This window comes from Achroia grisella, unplaced genomic scaffold (assembly GCF_030625045.1).
Source record: "Achroia grisella isolate CSIRO2021 unplaced genomic scaffold, CSIRO_AGI_Agris_v1 utg461, whole genome shotgun sequence".
Lineage (NCBI taxonomy): Eukaryota > Metazoa > Arthropoda > Insecta > Lepidoptera > Pyralidae > Achroia > Achroia grisella.
Window position 1 is genome coordinate 25,992 of NW_026712871.1, and position 25,253 is coordinate 51,244.

At 33.9% G+C, this 25,253-nt stretch overlaps 2 protein-coding genes across 2 annotated transcripts in view; both read left to right on the top strand.

Moving 5' to 3' along the window:
- The window catches only part of LOC131845338 (uncharacterized), a gene marked incomplete at its 5' end in the record, with an annotated part of 32,325 nt that extends 25,414 nt beyond the window's left edge, over window positions 1-6,911 (top strand). The window contains 5 exons of the mRNA XM_059194388.1: window positions 198-295; window positions 1,136-1,239; window positions 2,004-2,183; window positions 4,964-5,137; window positions 5,498-6,911. Coding sequence (XP_059050371.1) covers window positions 198-295; window positions 1,136-1,239; window positions 2,004-2,183; window positions 4,964-5,137; window positions 5,498-5,658 — 717 coding nt within the window. The remainder of the gene's footprint in view (window positions 1-197; window positions 296-1,135; window positions 1,240-2,003; window positions 2,184-4,963; window positions 5,138-5,497) is intronic.
- Window positions 6,912-10,269: 3,358 nt separating this feature from the next.
- LOC131845315 (ATP-dependent RNA helicase abstrakt) lies at window positions 10,270-23,601 on the top strand. The gene is made up of 12 exons (XM_059194363.1): window positions 10,270-10,709; window positions 11,691-11,873; window positions 12,789-12,956; window positions 13,738-13,927; window positions 14,315-14,451; window positions 18,395-18,492; window positions 19,073-19,236; window positions 20,301-20,506; window positions 20,963-21,079; window positions 21,619-21,809; window positions 22,120-22,219; window positions 22,956-23,601. The coding sequence occupies exons 1-12, from the start codon at window positions 10,490-10,492 to the stop codon at window positions 23,042-23,044; spliced, it is 1,863 nt and encodes a 620-aa protein (XP_059050346.1). The 5' UTR covers window positions 10,270-10,489; the 3' UTR covers window positions 23,045-23,601.
- The last annotated feature ends 1,652 nt before the right edge of the window (window positions 23,602-25,253 follow it).

A 25,253-nucleotide genomic window follows, 5' to 3' on the forward strand; every position in this document is an offset into this window, starting at 1 on the left:
AAAACTATTATAACGTTGGGCACACTATCTGTGACTTAACTAATGAAATTGGTGTGATGTAGTTATAATTGCAGTCTTTGATGGCATCAAATAGAAAAAGATAAAGTCTTAAGATCAAACTTATCCATTTACCAATCCCGATGGCAAATAATTTAAATAACGAGTCAATAATATTTGTAACGATAATACCATTTCAGTTACATTTCGAAGTCACAAACCATCGTCCACAATCGGTATCGTTTCGTTTCGGTGCCGTTGGAGAACTGAGATTTTTAACGGGCATCAATCCTTCATCGTAAGTATTAAATATTTTAAAATTTCTTGTTTCACATTACTTTACATGTCTCGTTGAACAATGGCAAGTCAATAGAGATTGTAACGGATTGGTGTAATAATAATAATATCCCTGAACAACTTATACAGCGTTATCTAGTCCCTAGCTAACCAGAGCTTGTTACTAGAGTAGAATTGTTCGACATGATGCCTACAGTTACCTTTTATCATCGCATTGCTCGGCATCAACAGGGAACATGAAAACCCTGGAATCTCTGGAATCTGGGTTTCTTAAGGGTTGGCAACGCACACGTGACACCCCTGGTGTTTCAGGCATCCATAAGCTACTGTAACCGTTTACCATCAGATGGACCGTATATTTATTTGTCACCATCGTAGCATAAAAAAAGACAACTGATACAAACAAGTGTGAACCGGACTTGGTATATGGACATGGACCAGGAGTGTATCGAGAATTTGTTGGGCCCTGGGCTAAAGCTATTATACTAGCGGCCTACCTAATTATATTACTTAACTGAAAAAATACATCATCAAAATCAAGGGACGGGGAATTGACCCTGTTCCATTCAAAAGTTATACATGTATTGATTGATCTCAGAGTTGTAAACCTCATGGTAGGTTTTTTGATATGTTAGATTCTAAATATCGCCTGTGGTTTTCAGTGGGGTCTGGGCGCCCTTTGTATCCACGGGGTTGGATGGAGCCCAAAAAGTCCTTAGGCAGATCTGCCCCTGCACATTACTAAAAATCCTCTTCCTCTTGCTCATTGATTGACGATTTGATTTGTTCGGCTTGATCGGCCAGTATATGAATAAAAAGGTAATCCATATTTCATTTTCAGACAAACAATACAGTCTGGTCAAACAGTCAACGTCATTGTAAGTCTAACAATTACAGCATCGGCGCAACCCGGAGCACGAGATCTCGTCACCTTTACGGCTTACGGTAAGCAATGCCAAATTTCATTATGTAATATATTATTGCATCCCTTAGGTTATATGTGAATATTATGTTTATCGTTTTGTTTATATTTTATTGCTTATTGTTTATCTTCTTCTTCCTCTTAGCACTGTCCCACTTTATGCAGGTTTGGCTCTCCAAATTTTGAGGCGCCAGGACAATCTGTCCGGGGTTGTCAGCTGGGTTACTTTTTGTTCATCATTAATTATATTTGCACCGCCAATAATTAGTCTGTGCACCACCAATGGTTGACTAGTAGAAAATGCCACACGTTGCGACACGTTTTTCGCCTCTGAACGAGGCATCATCAGACATTGCATAGCATGAAAGCCAGTGTTGACTATTCGGCGACCAAACCGCGCGTGATTAAATATACCTAACGTGACCAGACGTCCCGTTTTTAACGGGACTGTCCCTTTTTATAATTACGAGACCCGGTATCCCCGAAATGAACTCTGGGACGCAAAATTGTCCCCTTATTGGAAAACGCGGGAAAATTTTAGCATTCTAGTTCGAGGCAGCAGTAGTTTACGATATTGATAAATTTAATGTATAATATAATATAAAAAACGTGCCAAGAGTTAAGTCAGAATGATCTGACTTAAAATCATCACCAGCTTATTAAAGCAAATCTGTTTCAATACAAATGTAACTAACAAAACTTTAGTTTCAATTAAGTTTATGGGGTATATTTTTAATCCGTAACTTTTAACCAACCAATAATGGACCCTGTACATTATGGTCAGCAGGGCAAGAAGAGGTGTCAATATCGGCGTACGTCTACGTGGTAAATTCAGGCGAGGCAACGATAGACACGTGGGCTCCTGAGTTGCGGCACAACTTCCAAGGCACCTGCTACCAACGCATGGGAGATGACTGCGCCCAGCATGTTTGGTCAGCGAGTGTCATCGCAAGGGACTCTATTGGTGGTAAGTCTTTCATTGTATATTTACCTAACGTGACGGCCTCGGTGGTGTAGCAGTTTAGCACCTTACTTCCAATGGTCGCGGGTTCGATTCCTCGTACTGCACAAACATTTGTATTCATGAGTATGATTGTTTGTATCGCTCTGGGTGTTTTCTATGTATATTATAAATGTATTTACGGAAAAATATCTATGTATTTGTATCAGTTACCTAGTACCCACAACACTAGCTTTAACTAGCTTCACTTGGGTCTAGATGGTACTGTGTGAATTGTCCTGTGATTATTATTAATATTATTATAATAGTAATAATCTCAGGACAATTAACACAGTTACATCTAGGTCCACGTTAAGCAGAGTTTGTGTTATGGGTACTAGACTACTGATAATTAATATTTAATACTTAATCCTTACTGATATTACAAATGCGAAAGTGTAACTTTCTCAGTCTATCTGTCTGTCTCGTTTACGTCAAAACTACTGAACCGATTTAAATGAAATTTTGTGTGCAGGCAGTCTAGACCCTGAGAAAGGACATATGCTTTTTAATGCGGGTACGTACGGCAGCTACGCCTATTGATCCCCCATTAATTTCAAACAGGTCTCGAAATTATGACTATTACTTATTAGAATTCTGTTATAAGAAAGGCTGCTTTTAGCAGTGTTTCATTAAAACGGATATATTAGAAGATATACTGACGGGTAAATGAAATTTTTCCTCCATCCAAAGCAAAGGCGGATCAATAAATCTGCTGTAAATAATGTATACAATTATACATGTTGTACATATCATGTAATTCAAAACTACTTTTAGCAGTATATCATTGAAAAGGATATATTAGAATATAGGCTGACGGGCAACCACTACACCCTCTCAATATAAACATCAAAAATCATCATACGCGTTCATCTGCTGTGAATATTGAATACAAGGTGTAGTATAGACATACTAAAGATATCTTAAATAACTAGTGACATTATTAATTGCTTTACACTACCCCATATTACTATACACCGGTGCCAAGCTGGCGCAGATCGATAATATAATTATAAATTGGCAAATAATTCAGATATTGCATTACTTAGTCACGATTCCATTTATTCAATACAAGTATTAAGTAAATCAAAATTGCTTTTAGTAGTATTTCATTAAAATGGATTTCAAACAAGTATCGAAATTATGACTATTACTTATTAGAATTCTGTTATAAGAAAGGCTGGTTTTAGCAGTATTTCATTAAAACAGATATATTAGAAGATAGACTGACGAGCAAATGAATTTTTTCCTCCACCCAAAGCAAAGACGGAGCATCAAAAATTAATACGCGTTCATGACAAATTAGGTGTAAATCTAGACACGCGGGAGCATGTCAAAGCCAAGTTCAAGTAAGAGAACTGTCGAGCAGCACCGTGTGCAGTTTTACACGAATCATTTGGAGCCACTTTTGACCCCCGCATAACTCAAAAACTCTTTCACATAAACCTGTCAAATTTGGTTCATATATTGAGACTTGCGAATAAATGTGTTCCAAATTTCATAAACATATCTCAAACGGTAATTTAGATATTAATGTCCAAAATACGTCATTTTTATTACTGATTATTGTTATAATAGATATCCTGTAGTATGTCTATACTGCAGGATATGTTAAATAACTTATTAATTGCTCTACACTATACCATATTAGTATGCACGCGTGCCAAGCTGGATAGAAGATGATAGATAACGTAATTATAAATTGACAAATAATTCAGATAATGCATTATTTAGAACACTAATTTTATTTATTCAATTCAAGTAGATCGAGCAAATGAAATCCTTCCTCCACCCAAACCACTACACCCTCTCATTATGGCGGAGCATCAAAAATCTATACGCGTTACAAAATCTGCTCTAAATATATCGTTATAAAAGATCTTTATATATTTTTTATAGAATATTGGTTAAACTCACTCAGTATACATATAGAAATGTATGTGAGGAGAACCGCATCTCTTTATTGTATATTATAGTAGTAATAGTAATCTCAAGACAATTCACACAGCGCCATCTAGACCCAAGTTAAGCTAGTTAAAGCTTGTATTATGGGTACTAGACAACTGTTACAAATACATAGATTTTTTTTCGTAAATACATACATATTACATACCATAGAAAATACCCAGCCCGATACAAACAATCATACACATGAATACAAATGTTTAAATTGAATATCGAACCCACGACCATAGGACGTAAACCGGTAGCTAAAGCCCTAGACCGAATAGAACAATATAGAAAATTCTTCGTCAAATAAACTTATATTTAAGCACATTTAAATGGTCATTTCTTATTTTTTTTAAAGTACCATTCATTCGGAAAGCTTTCTCATCACAACAATAATAAATCCGGGGCTTTCTCGCGAGACTGCAGCATTGGGCTCTTTAACACGTTAAAGGTCGCATGCACTAAGTTTTATTTTATTTCTTTTAAAATTTAGAGACTTGTACAATCTAAAATTACATGCCAGTCCCATTGTACCCTAAACCTAATTACTCCATTACCTCACCAGTGAACAAATTGCCGCAATTACAAACTTAGCCGCACTGTCTGAAGGCACCAACATCCAATTTATTTATCCTACTTTCTGGATGTTATTCTATTTCGTAGACTCTCGTTCCTGACACACTGCATCAGCAAATGATATACATACTCTATTGTACCACATACTTCACAATTTTGTGAATTGCTTTTTATCATCAGTTATACAAATAATTTAAGTGTGATTTTACATTGTTTTGCAGGATTACTTCGGCTGTCATCGTCCCCTCTCGGATTAATGTACGACAGTAACTTCATAGCGGGTTCCCGTGAAGAAGTCATTGCCACCTATAGATCGACTTGCTGCGCCCCAAGAGTCATGGTGACTGCTGTCGATTCGTTCGGCAACTCCAACAGCTACGTCATCGATATATCGAGTAAGTGGTTTTTTGTCATACTCGTGAACGGGTGCTGCTTATCCTGCTTACTGCCACTGATTAGACTATTTCCTTTTGACAAAATTACAAATCTCTATTCTCTCAAATTTTAATTTAAAAATATCTGTATTTTTGTAAACATATACAAGCTCATTGAAAAATAATAAGAGTTTCTTGTCAGTTCTTCTCTGCTCGAATGCACTACCGAAATGACGGTAGATTTTGCCATATCATAAGTCTGTAATAAACCTACGTGATTAAAGATATTTTGATTTTATTCGATTTAGCCACTAGGTTTTAAGGGTACCATATGTACTTTTACCTCTGTATTGCATGCATTAAAGTTATATATTTTTTCAGATTATTTCACACCAGCTGCAATAGCAGCCATCGTGCTCAGTGTATTGTTGGCGATAGCAATAATTGCATTTATTATATATCTTATCTACTGGTGTGTGAAGAGACAGCGGAAATCAAGAGAACTACCCTCATATGCAACATCACCAAGAAATATAAGTTAGAAATTACCACAAATCATTCCATATTTAAAAATCGAAGTGGAAAATAAATTACGAATATTATGAATAAAAAATAACGTTTTCTAAATTAAGTTAATGGCTGGTCAACCATACACTATTCCATTTTAAAAATTCAAAATTGAATATAGTCAATAAACCACATAACATTTTTAAATTCCATATTCAAATTAGAATAAAAAATAACGGTTACTAAAGTTCATGGTTGAAGATCATGAATAAATAATCGTTTTTTAGATTAACAACGGTTCCATATTTGAAATGAAATTCAAGACGAAGGTTTTAAGTTTATGAAATAGATAAATGATTCCATAATTAAATTTCTGACTTGGCAGCCATTTAGAATACGAATTTAATCCTTCCAAATTTCTAGCAATATTAATAAAGTATAAGATAAATATTAATAAGTCTTTCGGAATATTTATTTGAACAAAAATAATTGAGCTTTTGTGATTATAAGTTATGTTTAAGTATTCATTCATAATTTAAGAGCCACTCTTGTCGGTGGAGCTTTTGCCACTTTCCACGAACTTCCATCATGCTCTTTAAACATTTATACATCAAGACTACAATTCTGTCTTTAATTTGGTTGATGTAGCTGTGTCTTTCTCTCTCCCTCTTTCCCTCAATAATAACTTCTATAAATTCATCGCGTTGTATCAAGTGTCCTAAAGTTTTCCCTCTTCCTTTTTCTATAATATTCATTATCTGCCTTTTTTCTTTCACCCTGTGTTTGTTCATTTCTTTATCGTTCCAGCTAATTCTTTCCATCCTTCTCTGACACCACATTTCAAAGCTTCCAATTTAAGTATTAATAAAGTTAAATATTACTATTAAGTTACCTTTAGATTTAAGTGTAAGAGCTTATATTAATGTGTTTTTATTAAAATTAAAATATAATAGCTTAAAAAATGTAACATCTAATGCAAGTGCAGTAATTTTAGTTTTTACTTTATATTATTTTGTTGCTCCATATTGAGAAGAAATAGAAACATAATTTATTATATTTATTTTATCATCAAACCATTCTGTAGAATGGCATTTTTACATTAAGTAAAGTTTTAAATATCAAATAATGGAAATTGTGATTAGAATATCTTCTAATTTCATATTAGACTTCTTTACTTTTTTATAATATAAAACAAAGTTGCCAACTTTAATGCAGCTTTCGGCAATAGACAAAGTCAGTCAAGAGGAAGTTTTATATTAATAAATAAATGTATAATACAGCATATTATAGTATATACTGCATATTATAGTATACAAAATCCACACTAAAAGATTTACATGCACCCGTGCGAAGCCAGGGTGGAACGCTAGTATGACAATTTAAAAAAATATTTTCTTTATCATATTAACATCTTGACATCCAAAGTGTTTATAAAATTGTCTATGCGTTCTAGTGATTTAACAAACCATTTCAGCTCTGATTGTTACAATTAGTTTCTTGATGGATACTATTTTTTATGGTTTTTTATGGTCTAAAATATATATATTTTAGTATCAGTTGGCAACATAGCTTCTAATATGTAATAACACATTGTTTTAATTAGAGTAATTACAACATTATTAATTGTTATTTACAAAAAATCATACAGACTTAATTGTATACTGTATACTAAGCTAAAATCTAGGTAGAATCTTTGATAAAAACTAAAAACTTCCCAGAGAAACAAAGTGAAATTATTATTATTATATATTATTATGCATTTATGTGCATATATTTTTTGGGGGGTTGTCAGTAACCTCTGAGCTAGTTCATTAGACACTCAGCCGAGTCTTGTATTTGGAGTATGTGCTAGCAAGCTCTTCTTGTACTGTGGGTAAATTCTAATGGACATTAACTCCTAGTACTTTCACCCTCATTCTCACTTATTTCTATGCTTGCTTTGTAAGACACGTTTCAGATGTAGTTTGCAGGTTAGGCAGTAAAATTACAGGATAAGTGGCATGGGCATCTAAGTCCTCTCGAATGACAATGTATGAGTGGTATTACGGTTGTCACATGATAATGTGATGTGCTGTGTTTTGGTTGTAGATTTGGCAGTCAAATTACAGGATAAGAGGCATGACATAGTCCTTAATGGCAATGCAAGAGTGGTATATTATTAGTCCATCATGCTGATTACTTAAATTAAAACAGGTAGGTCATCAGTTTGTTGACTATTCATAAAAAATATTTATAATTACATAAAAATAATCAATTTTCAACTTTATGTCTTGGTGAAATAGGATTATTCTTCTATATTCCACCTTAATTCAAGCTTAGTATATTTTATACAACTAACAATGTAAAACTTTACTAATACGGGTAGCTTCTATATTTTAAGTGCTAATTTTAAGAGCAGCCATATTTTTTTGTTTAAAAAAATGCAATTAAATATATTTATTACAACTGTCATTGTATTTTTTATTGCCCTGTGATCTACAGTAATATTATAAAGCTGAAGAGTTTGTTTGTTTGTTCGAAACTCTAATCTCAGGAACTACTGGTTCGAATTGAAAAATTATTTCTGTGTTGGATAGTCCATTTGTCGAAGAAGGCTTTAATCTATATAACATTACGATACAACCAATAGAAGCTAAGCATCAGTGAAAAATATTGCAAAAACAGGGAAAATTATTCATATTTGAGAGCTTCCAAAGATAATTGCAATGGTGTTTTTGATAACAATGCAAAGTCGCAGGCACAGCTAGTAATACTATACATGGTAGTCCTCTGAAATGGGAATGCATGAGTGGTATTGCATGTATCACATGATAATGTGATGTCCATAGAGCTGTTCATGTACATAGGCAACAGTTACCATCAAGCGGGCCCTTAGTTTGTTTGTTATTTCAATTATATAAAATAACACACTTGTGATCACGATTACACCAAATTGACACATCCCTACAGATTTAAACTTACAAATAAAACATGAGTGAGATACTTCTCAACCTTTTTGTACTTGAAATTTGTCGGCATACGAATCTCCGGTACGAAACCATTGTCGAAAGGTGCATTCCTATATGACTTATACAAAAACGATGACATATTTTAACGCTGTATTTACACCTTGTTATTGTACAATATTTTTATTCTACAAACGTACGCACAGATACACTATAAAGCTGATTACAGAAAGCACAAAAAAACACTGTTATTTCCGAAAATAATAAGTGAATAGCGCAGTAATGACGCTGGTATCGCGCGCGCAAAATCTCTGTCACACAGTTGGCATGTTTGTATTACCAAGGTCGCACTGATTGAGTTTTCAACGTAGACATGTGATAAAAATAAATATTAAAACTCACCTTGTTGTCGGATCGACTCCTGGCTTTGTATAACAGGCAGCAAAACAGCGTTATGTGTCAAATCATCGAGAGACAGACCAGTCACGGCGGACGAGAGGAGAGGATTTTTCAGAACGTTCTTGTTTGTGTGATCACCAAAACTTTTGTCGGACATATTGTCATGAATTTATACATTAGTCGGAACACAAATTTTCATTAATTTACACATTTGGAGGTCGCGAAAATGTAATTTAATTAATTACGTGAAGTTACGTGTCACTTGCATATTTTGACAATTTTTTATTGCATTGATATGACAGGCTGACAGTGACACTTACATGACAGCAAGACTTTTTTGTATGGCCTTCATCTTGATTTTATTTTAGCCAAAATTCAAACCAGTAGCAATTTCAATTTCAAACATTTTATAATTACATAACAATGAACTCGTCCTCCTCCCTTCTTTTCTGGTAGTTATGCCTAACAGGGACCATAATTAATCTGCTTTCAACTTAACCACCTACTAACTAGTACATTATGGAATGCAAGGCTTAAATAATAATAACAATAAAGACATTTATTCAGCATTACATCAATATTCTTGTCCACAATAATATTTTGCTATACAACTTAAAAGTTAAAACATACTTGTAACGCTGAATGTTCTTATCTTACACGCACAATAACCCCTACTCAGCATTTATACTGTAGTAGAACTAAGTCATACAACAGTGCTGATTTTCAATATGGTCACCACACACGAGACAGCGCAAGTACAAATCACATAAAACGTTATTACTGTGAAACGATAATGGAAAATTATAAATAAATTATAACAGAGAAATTTGTATGAAGGCTCCATACAAAAAAATACAAACTTCACTGCCACTTGATCTGACTGACTTGTCTGATTTGACTGGTCTTCTGCACCCCCTGGAGGGTAGAAGGTTGGGGCCTCCGGGGGTAACAACTCCCGGGTGACTGAATTGATAGCCTCTTGGGGCGGGTTATTAAAACCTCTAAAACTAACTTTAATTATAAAATCTAAGCTAGGAGTATTCTGTGTAGGGATATTATTACACATATAAAAAAATATTAACTAAACCTAACTTCAGAAGTAGTACCATATTTGGTGACTGGTTTTTGAAAAGATTTTTTTTGTATTATTTATTGCGATTTTTTTCTTAACAAAAAAAAGATTGTAAAAGTTAAATTATGCATTATTTATATAATATATTTGATCGTGCTGTTGACATTCGGAATGTTGACACAGAGTCACAGACTCTTTAATCCTTTTCTTATCTGTGCTGTATCTGTCAAACTAAACGAATAATATTTACTTTTAATATTATTATTTCATCAAAGAGTAAAGTAAATATACCAAAAGGAATATTTCATAAAGAAATTTACCATTACATGCATTATTAAGGGCCACAAAAATACGAATATTTGTTGACAATGAACATAAATAGTTCGTGATAATTAATTATTACTAATTTGTGGTTATTAGTTTATTTTTTCTGTGGTTAGTAAAGCTGTAATGTCTGGAAAAACAGGAGATACTGCACCTCCTATCAAAAGATACAGAAGAGAGGAGAAATCCTCAGATTCAGAAGAAGATGTAGATAATTATGAACCGTACATCCCTGTTAAAGAACGCAAGAAACAGAAGTTACTGAAACTTGGTAGAATAGGCCAGATTGCTGCCGAGGCTGCCGCCGAAACGAAAAGCTCCAGCGACAATGACCCTGATGACGAGAGTTAGTATTATTCTATACTATAAATATTTTATGTAGCAGTATAGCAGTATTTTCACTCCAATCCTTGTTTATGTCAGTCACTCTTTATATTCAAATTCAAAACCTTTGTTAATTGACACATAATTACACAATTTAACAGAAGCATTTACTTCAAAGTTTTTTTTGTTCCTTGTATATCTGCAATCAGTGTACTGTAATTGGATTGGTTGGTAAATGACAAAGTTTAAATATCTGAATCTTAATAATGTTATAAACACATGAGTTTATAAGTATGCATGTTTGTTACTCTTTCACATTCACAGTCACAAGACTACTGAATAGATTTTGATGAAACTTCAGAAATATAGCTTATACATCAGGATATAAGCTATAAATTACAGGCGGGTGAAATCGCAGCACTGCTAGAATTAGAATATAAAACAAAAGGTTAATGCTCAGGTGAGGTGAGATGAGTGCTCAGGTGTCTGTGGCGGAATGGAGGGTAGCATGCTCTCGGGATTTAACTCATATTATGAGTAATATTTAACATGTTACCACACATCGCTGGCAACATAGGCAGATGTTGAATTTGTAAGGTCCTCAGTTAAAACTACTTTTTTTTATTGGGAATTTTTATCTCCTCAAGATACCTCAAGAGTGTAAACAAAAGGAAATATAAGTGGTCTACAACCACATAAAATGTGTAGTAAAACTACTTAGCAGCCTTCCTAATTATATAAAAATAAAAAATACCAAAAACAAGGGACAGAAATCCCTGTAAACTAGCATAGATGTGCATAAGCATGGGTTGGTTGATCTCAGGGTTACCAACCTAATAAGTTTTATAATATTCTAATTTTTTTTTCATTTAAAATATCACCTATTGTTTTCAGTGGGGGCTTGGGGCCCTTTGTATCTACTGGGGCTTGGGTTCCTAGCTGGCAGTGGGATCACTAGTCCCCATTATATATAATTTTACCTATCAATATAAATTACTTTCAGCATCACAAGAAGAGTGGGGCCGCCGATACAATGTATCTCTACTGGATCAACATAGCGAACTGAAGCGTATAGCTGAGGCTCGAGCACTATCCGCCGCCGAGAGACAAGCAAGAGAAGAGGAGCATATACTTGAGAGTGTTGCGCAAAGCAAGGCTTTGATGGGTGTTGCTGAACTGGCTAAAGGTATTTTTATTATTACACAATTTAGCAGAAGCATTATAAACACCATATCCAATATGTCCGATTGTCCACTTCAGGGGCACTGGATATCGCTGCATTGCTGCGGATCCCGGGCTTCTGGACGTGGACAAAGACATAAATATAAATATATGAATTAAATATATAAAATTGTAATTTACTAACATAGTTTATAACTTGTTTACTAACATAATATGGATGGATAAATATCAGAAATAAATGGAATAATAAAAAAAAAATATTATTTTTAACAGAAAATAGCAAATGATGGCCTGCCTTAAGCCAAGTAGTTTTTTATTATTGAGGGATTTGGGCTATTGTCAGGTATTAAGACTTGTTACACTGCGACCTACATAGATCTATTGTACTCACCCTTTTCCAAGATTCGTCAGGGACAAGAATTAAAGGATTTTCATAGTTGCAATGGTTTTTAAACTTTCCAAAGGAGATATTTCATTAATGAGTATGCTACACTACTACACAAGTTCGTTACCTAAGCCCTAAGTTAAGTGGTAACTGTCACCTTTATATACAGCACCATAAACATGCTTATTGCCATTGCCATGCATGCCATGTCCTTAGCATGTCTGATACATCGCCATTCTAGGGCTAACATGTCACTCCTCTATACACTGTAATTGCACTTTCATATCTCAATCCAACCTAAACATAGCTTACAGAGAACTGCTTTGGTGGCTGCTGTCCATGTCTATGTATGTATGTTGTCTATGAGGACTAAGTTATCACTCCTCTGTACTGTCACTACAAACTGTAATTTCACTGCCATATGTGCGAGGAATCGAACCCGCGACCATCGGTCGTAAAGCGGTATGCTAGAATGCTAGACCACCGAGGTCGTCACATATGCTTTTAATTATTACCTTAAATACATTTGTCCAGGTATTCAGTATGAGGATCCTATAAAGACGTCATGGCGCCCACCGCGGACAATACTGGACATGTCTGAGGAGCGGCACGATAGGGTCAGAAGACAGTTGCGTATTTTAGTCGAAGGTGAAGATGTACCGCCTCCAATCAGAACCTTTCAACACATGAAGTTTCCTAAAGGTAAGGAAGTATATAAACTCATCATGAATTGGTTCCGACCTTCTCTAATAATGATCAAACACCGACCGTTTACTAATTGGAATGGAATTAAACAAATTGTATTGTAAATCCATCAAGTAGTATGACGTAATCATTACATAGTATAAAACAAAGTCGCGGTCGTTGTCTGTCCGTCCCTATGTATGTTTAAATCTTTAAAAAAAGACAACTGTTCATGAATCAGTTTTTTAATAGATAGAGTGATTCAAGAGGAAGGTTTATATGTATAATACATGTACACCCGTGCGAAGCCAGGGTGGGTAATTAGTGTTAGATATATCAACTCTATGTATAATCTCTAGTAAAAGTATGTATTATAATAAAATAACAACTATATAACATTAATTTAACTATGTCTCTAACACAATTCACTTTAGCAATTAAAATACAACCAGAACATCCTGTGCACAAAGACCGAATGCCGCGGCCTACAAAAACCCTTCCTTTTATACAGAGAAGATATGAGTGGGGGCTATATGCAACTAGTTTAACGATACCGAGTAATAATGAAACTACCTTCTTTTAATATAAAATATCAGTTTTTTCGACAATATTGATGTGAACCCTAACACTAGAGTGTAATATATAATGTATTGTGATGAGACAGCTTGAATTAACTCATTCGGAGGGTAAATTAAAAAAAAAAGTAGTGACTATTAATAATTGCTTAAATGTATTTATTTGAATATAGAATTTTCTATTCTATTCTCATGACAATTGTAAGACTATAACATATTTGCAGGCATTTTGAGAGGACTGGAAGCTAAAGGTATCAAGAAACCCACCCCCATCCAAGTGCAGGGTATCCCGGCGGTGCTCAGCGGGCGTGACATGATCGGGATAGCGTTCACAGGCTCGGGCAAGACCCTGGTCTTCACATTACCCATCATCATGTTTTGTCTTGAACAGGAGATGAAGATGCCATTCATAAGGTTAGTTTTTTTTGTGATGGATGATAATGGACAGGTGCTCGCCTGCGTTTACGGTTTGCGCTGGCGAGGTACCAGTGGAGGATGATGAGATGAGCATGAGGTCGTCAGTTAGCCCATCGTGGCAGATTTACCTGATATTTATCACCATAGTTTCCAGGGGAAACCGCGTGGAGGTCAACCTGACGTCCTAACAATCCCCGTCCCCATCATAAGATTAGTTGAGTTTGCATGTGTCATACACTTATGTAGAGATAGTTAAAGAAACAAATATTACCTTTACATATAATGAGGTAGTTACAATTGCATACAACTTTAAATTTTGTGTCTTAAGCAAATAAAAATTAAATTGATTTCCTTTTATAATTTAAATTAAATATTTGTTTACAGAAACGAAGGTCCATACGGTCTCATCATCTGTCCGTCCCGGGAACTTGCCAAGCAAACACACGACATCATACAACACTTCGTGCGGAGTCTCAAGATGGCCGGAAACCCGGAAATACGCAGTTGTCTAGCCATTGGAGGTGAGTTATTATTGGCAGTGAGTTGTCTAGTCATTGGGGGTCAGTTACTATTGGCAGTGAGTTGTCTAACTATTGGAGGTGACTTACTATTGGCAGCGAGTTGTCTAACTATTGGAGGTGACTTACTATTGGCAGTGAGTTGTCTAGACATTGTGGGTCAGTTACTATTGGCAGTGAGAAATAGAAATAGAAATAGAAATAATCTTTATTCAAATAAACTCATTACAAGCACTTTTGAATAGTCATATTTTGATTCTACCACTCATTCGGAATGCAGATTCATCACAAGAAGAATGAGCAAGAAACTTGTGTGTTGCTCTTTTTAATAGATGTTTTTTTTTATATAAATAATTACAGTATAACAAGTAAGAGGCATGCGATAATCAACATAGAAGTCGCTACGCACTCATTATTAATGTAATCAGATAATATTGTCAGTGCTATAGATTTAAAGTTTTTCTATAAAAACATTATTATCGTTAACGAATTCTTCAATTTTATAGTAAGCTTTTTTGCAAAGGAACTGTTTTATTTGACATTTAAATCTTTTTCTGGCAGATTTATAACAGACTCTGGTATTTTATTGTAAAACCTTACGCAATTGCCATAAAACGAATTACTAACTTTAGCCAAACGACATTTAGGTAAAATCAGTTTGTTATTGTTACGTAAGCTTTTATTAGTGCAATCACTAACTCTTTTGAAACTGTCTATATTCCTTCTGGCATAGATGATATTTTCATAAATGTATTGAGAAGCAACGGTGAGGATATTTGATTCCTTAAAACACTCTCGCAATGACTCCCTGGAACCCATACCATAAATGGAGCGAATGGCCCTCTTTTGTAAAGTAAATATTGTATTTATATCAGCTGCTTTGCCCCATAACAAAATACCATACGACATAATGCTATGGAAATAGCTAAAATAGACAAGTTTAGCCGTTGCCACGTCTGTTAATTGTCTAATTCTTCTTACCGCGTAAGCGGCAGAACTAAGTCGACTCGCCAATTTAGTAATATGAGCACCCCATTGCAACTTGGAATCTAATGTGATACCTAGAAATACAGTATCGTCAACAAAATTAATAGATTTATTGTCCAATACGATTTTTGAATCTACCGGCCTTACATTGGGGAGAGTAAATTTGATACATTTAGTTTTATTTGCATTTAGTAGCATATTATTTGCCGTAAACCATTTTAAAACATAAGAGAGAGAACCGTTTACTTCGTCCATATCATCAATATGTCGATTGACTTTGAATACTAATGAAGTATCATCAGCAAACAGAACTATGTCAGCTATCTTTTCTACCATATAAGGAAGATCGTTTATGTAAACTAAAAATAAGAAAGGACCTAGAATAGAGCCCTGAGGAACACCCATTTTAATACTAGTTCCCTCAGACTTTACACCATTTATTTCAACAACTTGCATTCTATTATTTAGATAGGATTTCATCATGCATAGTGCTTCATATCTAATACCGTAATATTCTAATTTGAGTAAGAGTGTTTCATGATCAACGCAATCAAATGCTTTTGAGAGGTCACAGAATACACCGATAGCATCCTGTGACCTCTCCCAACAGTCAAAAATGTGTTTCATTAAAGCTACACCAGCGTCAGTAGTTGATTTACCGGCCGTGAAACCAAATTGCCGACTGTGAAGCAGTCTATTTATTTTAAAGTGGTGAAGCATCTGATTGAGCATAATTTTTTCAAACACTTTACTTAGTACTGGTAAGATAGAAATGGGCCTATAATTACCTACTTCAGTTTTATCCCCTAACTTAAAAAGTGGAGTTATTTTACTATGTTTCATTAAATTGGGAAAAACACCGTCAAAAATACATTTATTGAAGATAGTTACTAAATATGGAGCAATAACATCTATAGCGGTGTTAATAACTTTAACAGACATGCCCCAATGGTCTTCAGTATTTTTTAAATTTAATTGTTTAAATGTTTTCGTAATTGTAGCAATGTCAATAAATGTAAATTTAAATGTAACCGGACACGAAGCAACATTGTCAATAAGGAATGATTTAGCTGTACTTGGAGAAGAGTCCAAAGAGGACGTAATATCAGTTGGAATACTAGCGAAAAATTTTTCAAAAATATTGACTATTTCTTTTGTGGACGTTACTAGTTTATCATTATAATTTAACGTAAAATCATTATATGGACTTTTAACTTTGCCAGTTTCTTTATTAATAATATTCCACACTGTCCTAATCTTATCCTTGGATTCTTTAATTTTTTTATTTAGATAATTAGACTTTGCTACATTACATACCTTTTTAAAAGTTTTTGAGTATCTTTTTACATAATTTACGAATGTACTATCGAAACGGTATTTTTTTTGATCATATAAATCAAATAATATATTTCTACTTTTAAGAATTCCCTTTGTAGCCCATTCTGAAAATTTTGTTTTGTTACTAATACTGATAGTTTTTTTGTTAAAAGCCTTATTATACTCGTAAGAAACAATATTGAAGAAATCTGTATAAAGTTTGTTTGGTTCATCAGATTGAGGACAAAAATCTAATTTACTACGAACTGATATTTTAAATTTATTGATCTTATAACTAGTCAAGTCTCTTTTTAATAAATTAATTTTCCTAATTTTGTTTACGTGATTTGGAAAAATTACTAATTGACCACAGTGATCAGAAGGAAGGTTGTTTAATATTATTTTATCTAAATATTCACTGTTGCTAAATATGTTATCCAAACAAGTAGCAGACGTGGCTGTGATACGAGTGGGTTCGTGGAAGACATTACTCAAGTCAAAAGATTGAAATAAACTCATTAATTTAGTTTTTGTGGTGTTATGTGATAAAATGTCAACATTGAAATCACCACACACTATAAATTTTTTGTTAATATTAAATACTCTTTTTAAAATATCCTCCATTACCTCTTCAAATAAATTATAATCACTATTTGGAGGTCTATATACACACATAACTATATAATTTTCTAGTTCCACGCAGGAAATTTCAATACAACACTCAACGGAAAGATTGCCAATATCACTACGTTCTTTTACTTTTATATTATTTTTCACCAATATCATGGAACCTCCTCTATTTACTATTTTTCTATTAAAGCAGCTGACAATATTATAATTGTTTAAGCTTAACATCATATTGCTCACTTTGAGCCAATGTTCAGTTAAACATAGAACATCTATATTATTTTTTTCTAAAAACAATTGAATAATTAATTCACAGCCGAGAAAACTTTGTATGTTCTGGTGAACAATTTTCAATTCTGATAGCTTTCCCTTTGTCTTTTTCAGCAGTTTAAATCTGCAGTCATATTTAAATTATTGTAAATAAAAGGATTCTTACTAGAATCAATATTTATGTCAATATTTTCAGAATGTTTAGTATTAACATTAGTACAAATACTACTAATTGGATTAGTGCAACCCATTATATTACTTATAATGGGGTCATTTATATTATAAGCTAGTAAACTAGCTATATTTCTTATTTGTTTTTTAGGCAGATAAAATCTATCTCCAGTCATACAAAAGTTTATAACAAATGATGATGAGATGAGATGTCTAGCCATTGGAGGTGAGTTACTATTGGCAGTGAGTTTGTCTAGCCATTGAAGGTGAATTATTACTGCCAGTGAGTTTTTACTCTTGGATTAAGTTACTGAAAAAGTATTTATATTACGATTATATATTATGTGGTTAATTTATATACGGTTGAAGAGAAAGCGAGAGGTATACCAACCAAAACTCTGTACAATATTCTAAAATATCTTAGCCAATCTAGAACTGCAGTAAGCACTGTACTAGAACCTGTATCTAAGACTGCATTAGTAGGCTCCTACCAAATTTAACTGGGTATCCTAAGTACAAACATAAGTACAATGCTAGTAAAATGTATACATATATTATATTAACAATGTTGTAGGTGTGGCGGTGTCGGAATGTATGGAGGTGGTACAGCGAGGAGTGCACATAATGGTGGCCACGCCGGGCCGACTCATGGACATGCTCGATAAGAAAATGGTAAGAAAAACATCAACACATCGACGTCACTTAGTAGATAACCTGTTAGAATATTTGGCCTCTTAATAAGAGACGAAACTCTGTTAATAAATTTATTATGTGAGTTATAGAAAATATTTTACTTATCTGTTCGTTCTTTAATTTTGAACTTAATTTTTTTTACGCCTTCTTAGCAAAGAAAGAAGAAAGAAAGAAAGAAAAAACAAAGACTAATGAATGTAACTTTTTTAAAAAGATAGAATGAAATATACTTTATTTGTAACTTACAGTAAAGAAAATGCTTAAACAATATATTAAAGGACACATGTATAGTTACAATAAGGCAGCCTTATTGCTGAAAGTAATCTTTTCAAGGCAACCTTAGGGAAACGATTATACAAACAGGTAGGTAATATACAAACAGGAGAAAAATTACAAACATATAGTGATGATGAAGGAAAATAATAATAAGTATAATATGATATATATTAAAATCAACCTCTGTACAGATTAATATATGTAATTATTTCATCGTAGTATAAAAAAAAATTAACAGAATAATATTTTTAACAATATAAAATAGCTTTAAAATCGAACTCAGGTCCGCTTGAATGTGTGCCGGTACCTGTGCATGGACGAAGCTGATCGCATGATAGACATGGGTTTCGAGGAGGACGTGCGAACTATATTCTCATACTTCGCTGGTCAGCGGCAGACGTTGCTGTTCAGTGCTACCATGCCGAGGAAGATTCAGAATTTTGCCAGGTAATTGCCATTTTGTTTCTAATGTTATTGGCCGCAGCTGGCCTTTACAGCTTCACCGGACGATAAGGGATAGATTTACATATAAAACCTATTTAAATATTTCTATCAGTTTTTAATTATTTTATTTATTATATATTTAATGTCAATGCACGAGCATATAGTGTACATATAGTGGACTTAATAGCTTAAGCGCTATCTACCAGGCAACCATGAGTGGTGCGGAGAAAGATTGTTGGCGGTGACTAATATACATAAGACATGTCAAAAATATATATATAAGATAATCATTACATAGTATAAAAGAAAGTCGTTGACGCTGTCGGTCCGTCCCTATGAATGCTTAAATCTTTAAAACTACGCAACAAATTTTGAAGCGGGTTTTTTTTAATAGATAGAGTGGTTGTAGATGAGGGTTATATGTATAATACCCACAAGAATACCACGCCATCCTTGCAACTTATTCAAAAGTAAAGTTTGCAGAACTAATTTGGGTCGTGTTTCACCTGTCGTCCGTTTATCGCGCCTGTACAACGATCTTGCAGAGGAAAATCCTGATTTTGATATTATTTTTGACAATCACTCCGAGTTCATAACTAAGCTCAAAAGTTGACGTTCCTTGTCATATCACAACGTATATAACAAATATGTGTTTATTGTATTGTTGTTAGTAGCATTTAAGTTTAAATTTAATTTATTAATTAATTTTAATGACATATGTAATAGTAGTGATATAATCTTGTAACTCAAAGCATGCTGTGGTTACCTATAATTATGAGAACAGTTAGTTTAAGACCATTAGAATTGTATAGAATGATAACAAATTTATTATTGCTGTATCTTATGTCGGTAATCCTTAAAAATAAATAAATAATATGTGGTTATATGTATGACATGTACACTCGGGCGAAGCCGGGGCGAGTAGCTAGTATATACATATATAAATTTCTATAAAGAATAAAGAATTTTCTAGTGACTATATTCTTCTGCTTAGCTTGGGACTAGATGGCTCTGCGTGAAAAATACTGGATTATTATTCTAACCTCACTTATTTGTTATCACTCCAGATCAGCCCTAGTGAAACCAGTCACAGTGAACGTAGGTCGTGCAGGGGCCGCTTCCCTCAACGTTCGCCAAGAGCTGGAGCCGGTGAAAGCTGAAGCGAGGACGGTCCACCTGCTGCAGTGTCTCCAGAAGACACCACCACCTGTCCTCGTCTTCGCTGAGAGGAAACAAGACGTGGATGCTATACACGAGTATTTGTTGTTGAAAGGTGAGTGGAATTATTTAATGATGAGAGATGGCGGTAAAGGTCCATTTATAACTAACGTCACATGATATTCCTTACTGTTTTACTGTTAACAGTATAACTAACTGTGACAAAGCGGGGGATGGGGGGGGGGGCGTTGTTGTGACAATTAAGTCTTATTGTATTATCATGTATTATTCTGATGTTATATATCTAATATTCCATCGTACCTATCTATACGATTGTATAGATAGGTACGATGTTAAAGTTATATGTAATAATAATAATAATTATCTTTATTCTGATGTATATGCTATATTACTGTAAATTTGCATCAAAATTAGTTTTGTATTATTTGCATGAAAGACTAACAAACATTCATCCATTGTATCGTAATAATGTAATATGTATATTCATACATATTGATACTTGAAAATTTCCGAGTTTATAATTTTAGTAAAATTATTCTATATAATGCAGGTGTAGAAGCAGTTGCGATACACGGTGGCAAGGACCAGGAGGAACGGTCGCGAGCCGTGGAGGCGTTCCGGCGCGGTGAGAAGGACGTGCTTGTGGCTACGGATGTAGCTAGCAAAGGTAATAGGTTCATATTATTATTTTCACATATGAACTATATGTATATATATTTATTTGTATTCCCTGATCTCACGATAAGACAAGATATATATTAAATATTAATCTATTCTCAATTTAACCACAGATTTAATTACATAGTATAAAACAAAGTCGCGGTCGCTGTCTGTCCGTCCCTATGTATGCTTCAATCTTTAAAACTACGCAACGGATTTTGTGATTCTAGAGGAAGGTTTATATGTACATATACACCCGGGCGAAGTCGGGGCGAGTAGCTAGTTAACAATAAATAAACGAGTATATATGCGTGAGAGTGTAAAATGTACTATGTAGTGTTTGTAATGTTTTTTTTAATGTCTTAATACATTTTTTATGCATACATTAAAATATATTAGCATTCTCTCCTCACTCTATATAAACTATAAGTGTGCGAAATTTCATGGTTAAAGTTTTTGCTACATGTATTAATTATGGATTAATGAAATTCGATTTTTTCTGGACACACCAAAGTAATATTAATTTCCAATTAATTAATTCTCCAGGCTTGGATTTCGCTAACATCCAGCATGTGATCAACTACGACATGCCGGAGGATATCGAGAACTACGTGCACAGGATCGGCCGTACGGGGAGAGCTGGCGGCGAGGGAGTCGCCACCACGTTGCTGGGGAGAGCAGCGGATGACAGCGTGCTGCGGGACCTAGTGCATCTGCTGCGGGAGGCCGGACAGAAGGTGAGCAGGTGTTAATGAGGCCTGGGAGTAAGAATAGCTGGTGACAGCGTGCTGGGGGTCCTGGTGCATCTGCTGCGGAAGGCCTGACAGGTGTGTGATTATATAGGTAGGTTAAAAAAAACGCGTTCATTCTCGCGTTTTAATGGCGTTTGTTTTAAATAATATATACATAATTATAATATGATATCAAACTATAAAAAAAAAAATATTTATCAATTTAATTGTGTATTTAATAAAAAATAGTTCTATTCAGTATAATTATATATTGCGACTATCCTTAAAGTTGATAAGCAATTTTATATGTTTATAGGTGCCTCCGTTCCTTTTGGACATGATCGGAGAGCCAGATGTGCCTGTGGCAGATGGCCAAGGGTGCTCCTACTGTGGTGGTCTGGGCCACAGAATCACAGGTGAGATTTACACACACATATTTAATATTTATACATGATCATTCAAATTAATTTTAATAGTGGTCCTTGCAAGTATTGTACTTTAAATTATGTTTGCTTTCACTGTCCCACTCACACTTTATTTATAATGACATTGTCCATCTCACTCCAACTGAAATTTTAAACGTTACGGCCCGGAGGAAATCCATGGTTCGATTAGAATTATAATTAAAAAAAGAATTAAAGATTAGAATCATTTTTAAGTATACATGTTCAAAACTAGCTTTTATAGGAAAAAATTAAATGTTCGCAATTTAAGTAATAAATTATTAAGTGTCATATTATTTTGGAATTCTTTTCCTGTTTTAAAGTTACTTGCCAAACCCGCATAGTGTTTTTTTTTAGTCTGGTCAGTTAAAACTGTGTTATGTATTGGTTTTTAATTTTTGGTTAGGAAAAAAGTGACATTACTTTCAAGCAGCAGGTCTAAATTTTAAAGTATAGGTCAGCATTTAAAGAATTTGAGATTACAAAACAAATTAAATATTAAAAATACATATATGTAGTGAAAAGACCGTCAGTCTTTTCTGATAACTGTTATGACTCACCCAAAAATCATAGTCACAGAAATCAACAAACCGTTCAAAACAGTTCCAAATTATCGACATCTGGGACAGTCTCTATATATTTGTCACTAAAACAGATTTTGTGTCAATTTTAATTGGTAATTTAAATTTAACTTAAATTTTTTTTTCAGAATGTCCGAAATTGGAAGCTGTGCAGAACAAACAAGCGTCCAACATTGGCAGACGAGACTACTTGGCCAACACAGCTGCAGACTACTGAACTCTACTGCCGCCTCCAAATGGTTCACTATGTAAATTGATGCCTTTGTCAGTTTTCTTTGATATTTATTCATATAGAACCTTTAGGTCTCTTATGCAAATCATACTTTTGTCATGATTTTCTATAAATATTGTTTTGTCAATTAGATATAATGTCAGTTATTATTTCTTAAATTTTAACAATAATTATTGTGTCGAATTTATTGTACAAAATTATAATCTAATTCTAAAATCATAAGAATGTCGAAATATTCGTAAATTAAGAATAATAATCCTCCCTGTGATAATAATATTAACCCGACGGTTTAGCACATTAAATTATTACACTACTGAGGTACAGTAATCATTCCCATGATCCAATTTGACTACGCCAATAGGTTTTTTTTTATAAAATACATAGTAATATGTATTTATTGTAAATATTTTTGTACTTAAATAAATATGTATTTAATTAAATTAAGTTTTTTTATTCGAATATACCCCTTACAATTTGGGTATTGCAATAGTTACATTCTGCTGAATGACGATATTTTATTTTATAATTGGATGATACTGGAATAGTGCACCTGTCTGTGTTCACGATGTAGCGCGGTGGTTATCACCTCACCATTGTAGCGTTATCTATGATGTGATGTGTTGTTATAAAATATATTCGTTTGTTGTATTTTACATGTGTAATAATTACACATTACATTTATTATTTACGTACAATCAACGCGGAGTCGTAATGTGGACTGACTTTATACTGAACTTCAATCTATGTTATCTGGAGACGCAAATTAATGTAGTGTGCAGTGTTGGCACAAATATTACATGTGTAAGCACGATATACGCTGGCGGGGCTCCAGTGAAAGATTATAGGATGAGAATGAGGTTTTGTGTGCTTTGCCTTAAGAAATCTTAATAAGCCCTTCTTGAAAAACCCCATGCTTTGGTCTCTCGAGAAAACATCGGCAGGTAGTTCATTCCACAATCTAAGTATACGCGGGAAGAAACTCCTCTGAAACCGCATATGTTCGACACCACTTAGGGTACAGCGTAGGATAATGACTTCCCTGTCGATGGCGTGCGGCGCGACGGTAAAAGTGTATGTAAGTAGCCGTGGGCAACATGTAGAACAATTTCAGATCAGGTCGGTTAAGCACTTTTGAATAGTCGTTTTTTTAATCACTCATTCGAAAAACTGTCTCAGCACAAGAATGAGTAGATAACTTGTTTATTTTTCTTCCTATATGTAAAAATCAATATGTTAATATCAAAGTTGGGAAGGTTTTGTAAAAAAATAAAACAAATATACAGACTCATAATATGTAATAGTGAACACTTAAACTAATATAACATTTCTTAAAAGAAACATGGATAATGTATTATGATAAAATTTACATGATCTTCAAAACCCAAGTGTATGCAGTACATATTTCATTAAACGAAAAAAACATACTATTTTTATTTATTCTACTAAACATTATTATTCATAAAAAAAGTGTTACCATGTTATAAAATCTTCAAACAACTAATACAGCTATTATATCATGTACTTTCTATCGATTTTTTTAAATACCCGCCTACGCTAACTGTATACTCTGGCGGGGCTCCAGAGAATGATGGGACGAGGATAGTCAGGTCAGTTAGCCCACCGTGTTATTGTCACTAATAACCACGATAGTTTCCAGGGGGACCGCGTGGAGGTCGACCTGACATGGCGCATTGCAGGGAATAGAACAGTCCCCACAAATAGCCACCCCCTCCCATCGAATTATTTTCTTAATCTGAGGAAAAAAACAACAATAGTTTTGCAGAGTAGACAACACGAATACCTTTATAAGAGAAGTTGTTAATTTTAAATTAAGATATTCCCTCGAAAGATAAGTACAAAACACAATATATGTATATACAGTAAATATTTGAAATTGTTATATTACGGTAAATAAAATATTGTTGGTTTCACAAGACAAACCAAGTCACTATACAGGACTAATCGTAAAGGGTAGACAAAACCGAAAGACAGTGTTAGTATAAATGGAAATAAGGAATATGAACCTACTTATGATAATTACATTGACTACCCTATTTTACTATATATTACACTGAACAACTCATTAAGGAACAAAGTGGAAATTTATATTAATATTAAATTTATATTATATTCTTAAACCTCCAGTAAGATGCGAGACGCTGTAAATCACAGTACTCAACCTCAAGACTTCTAG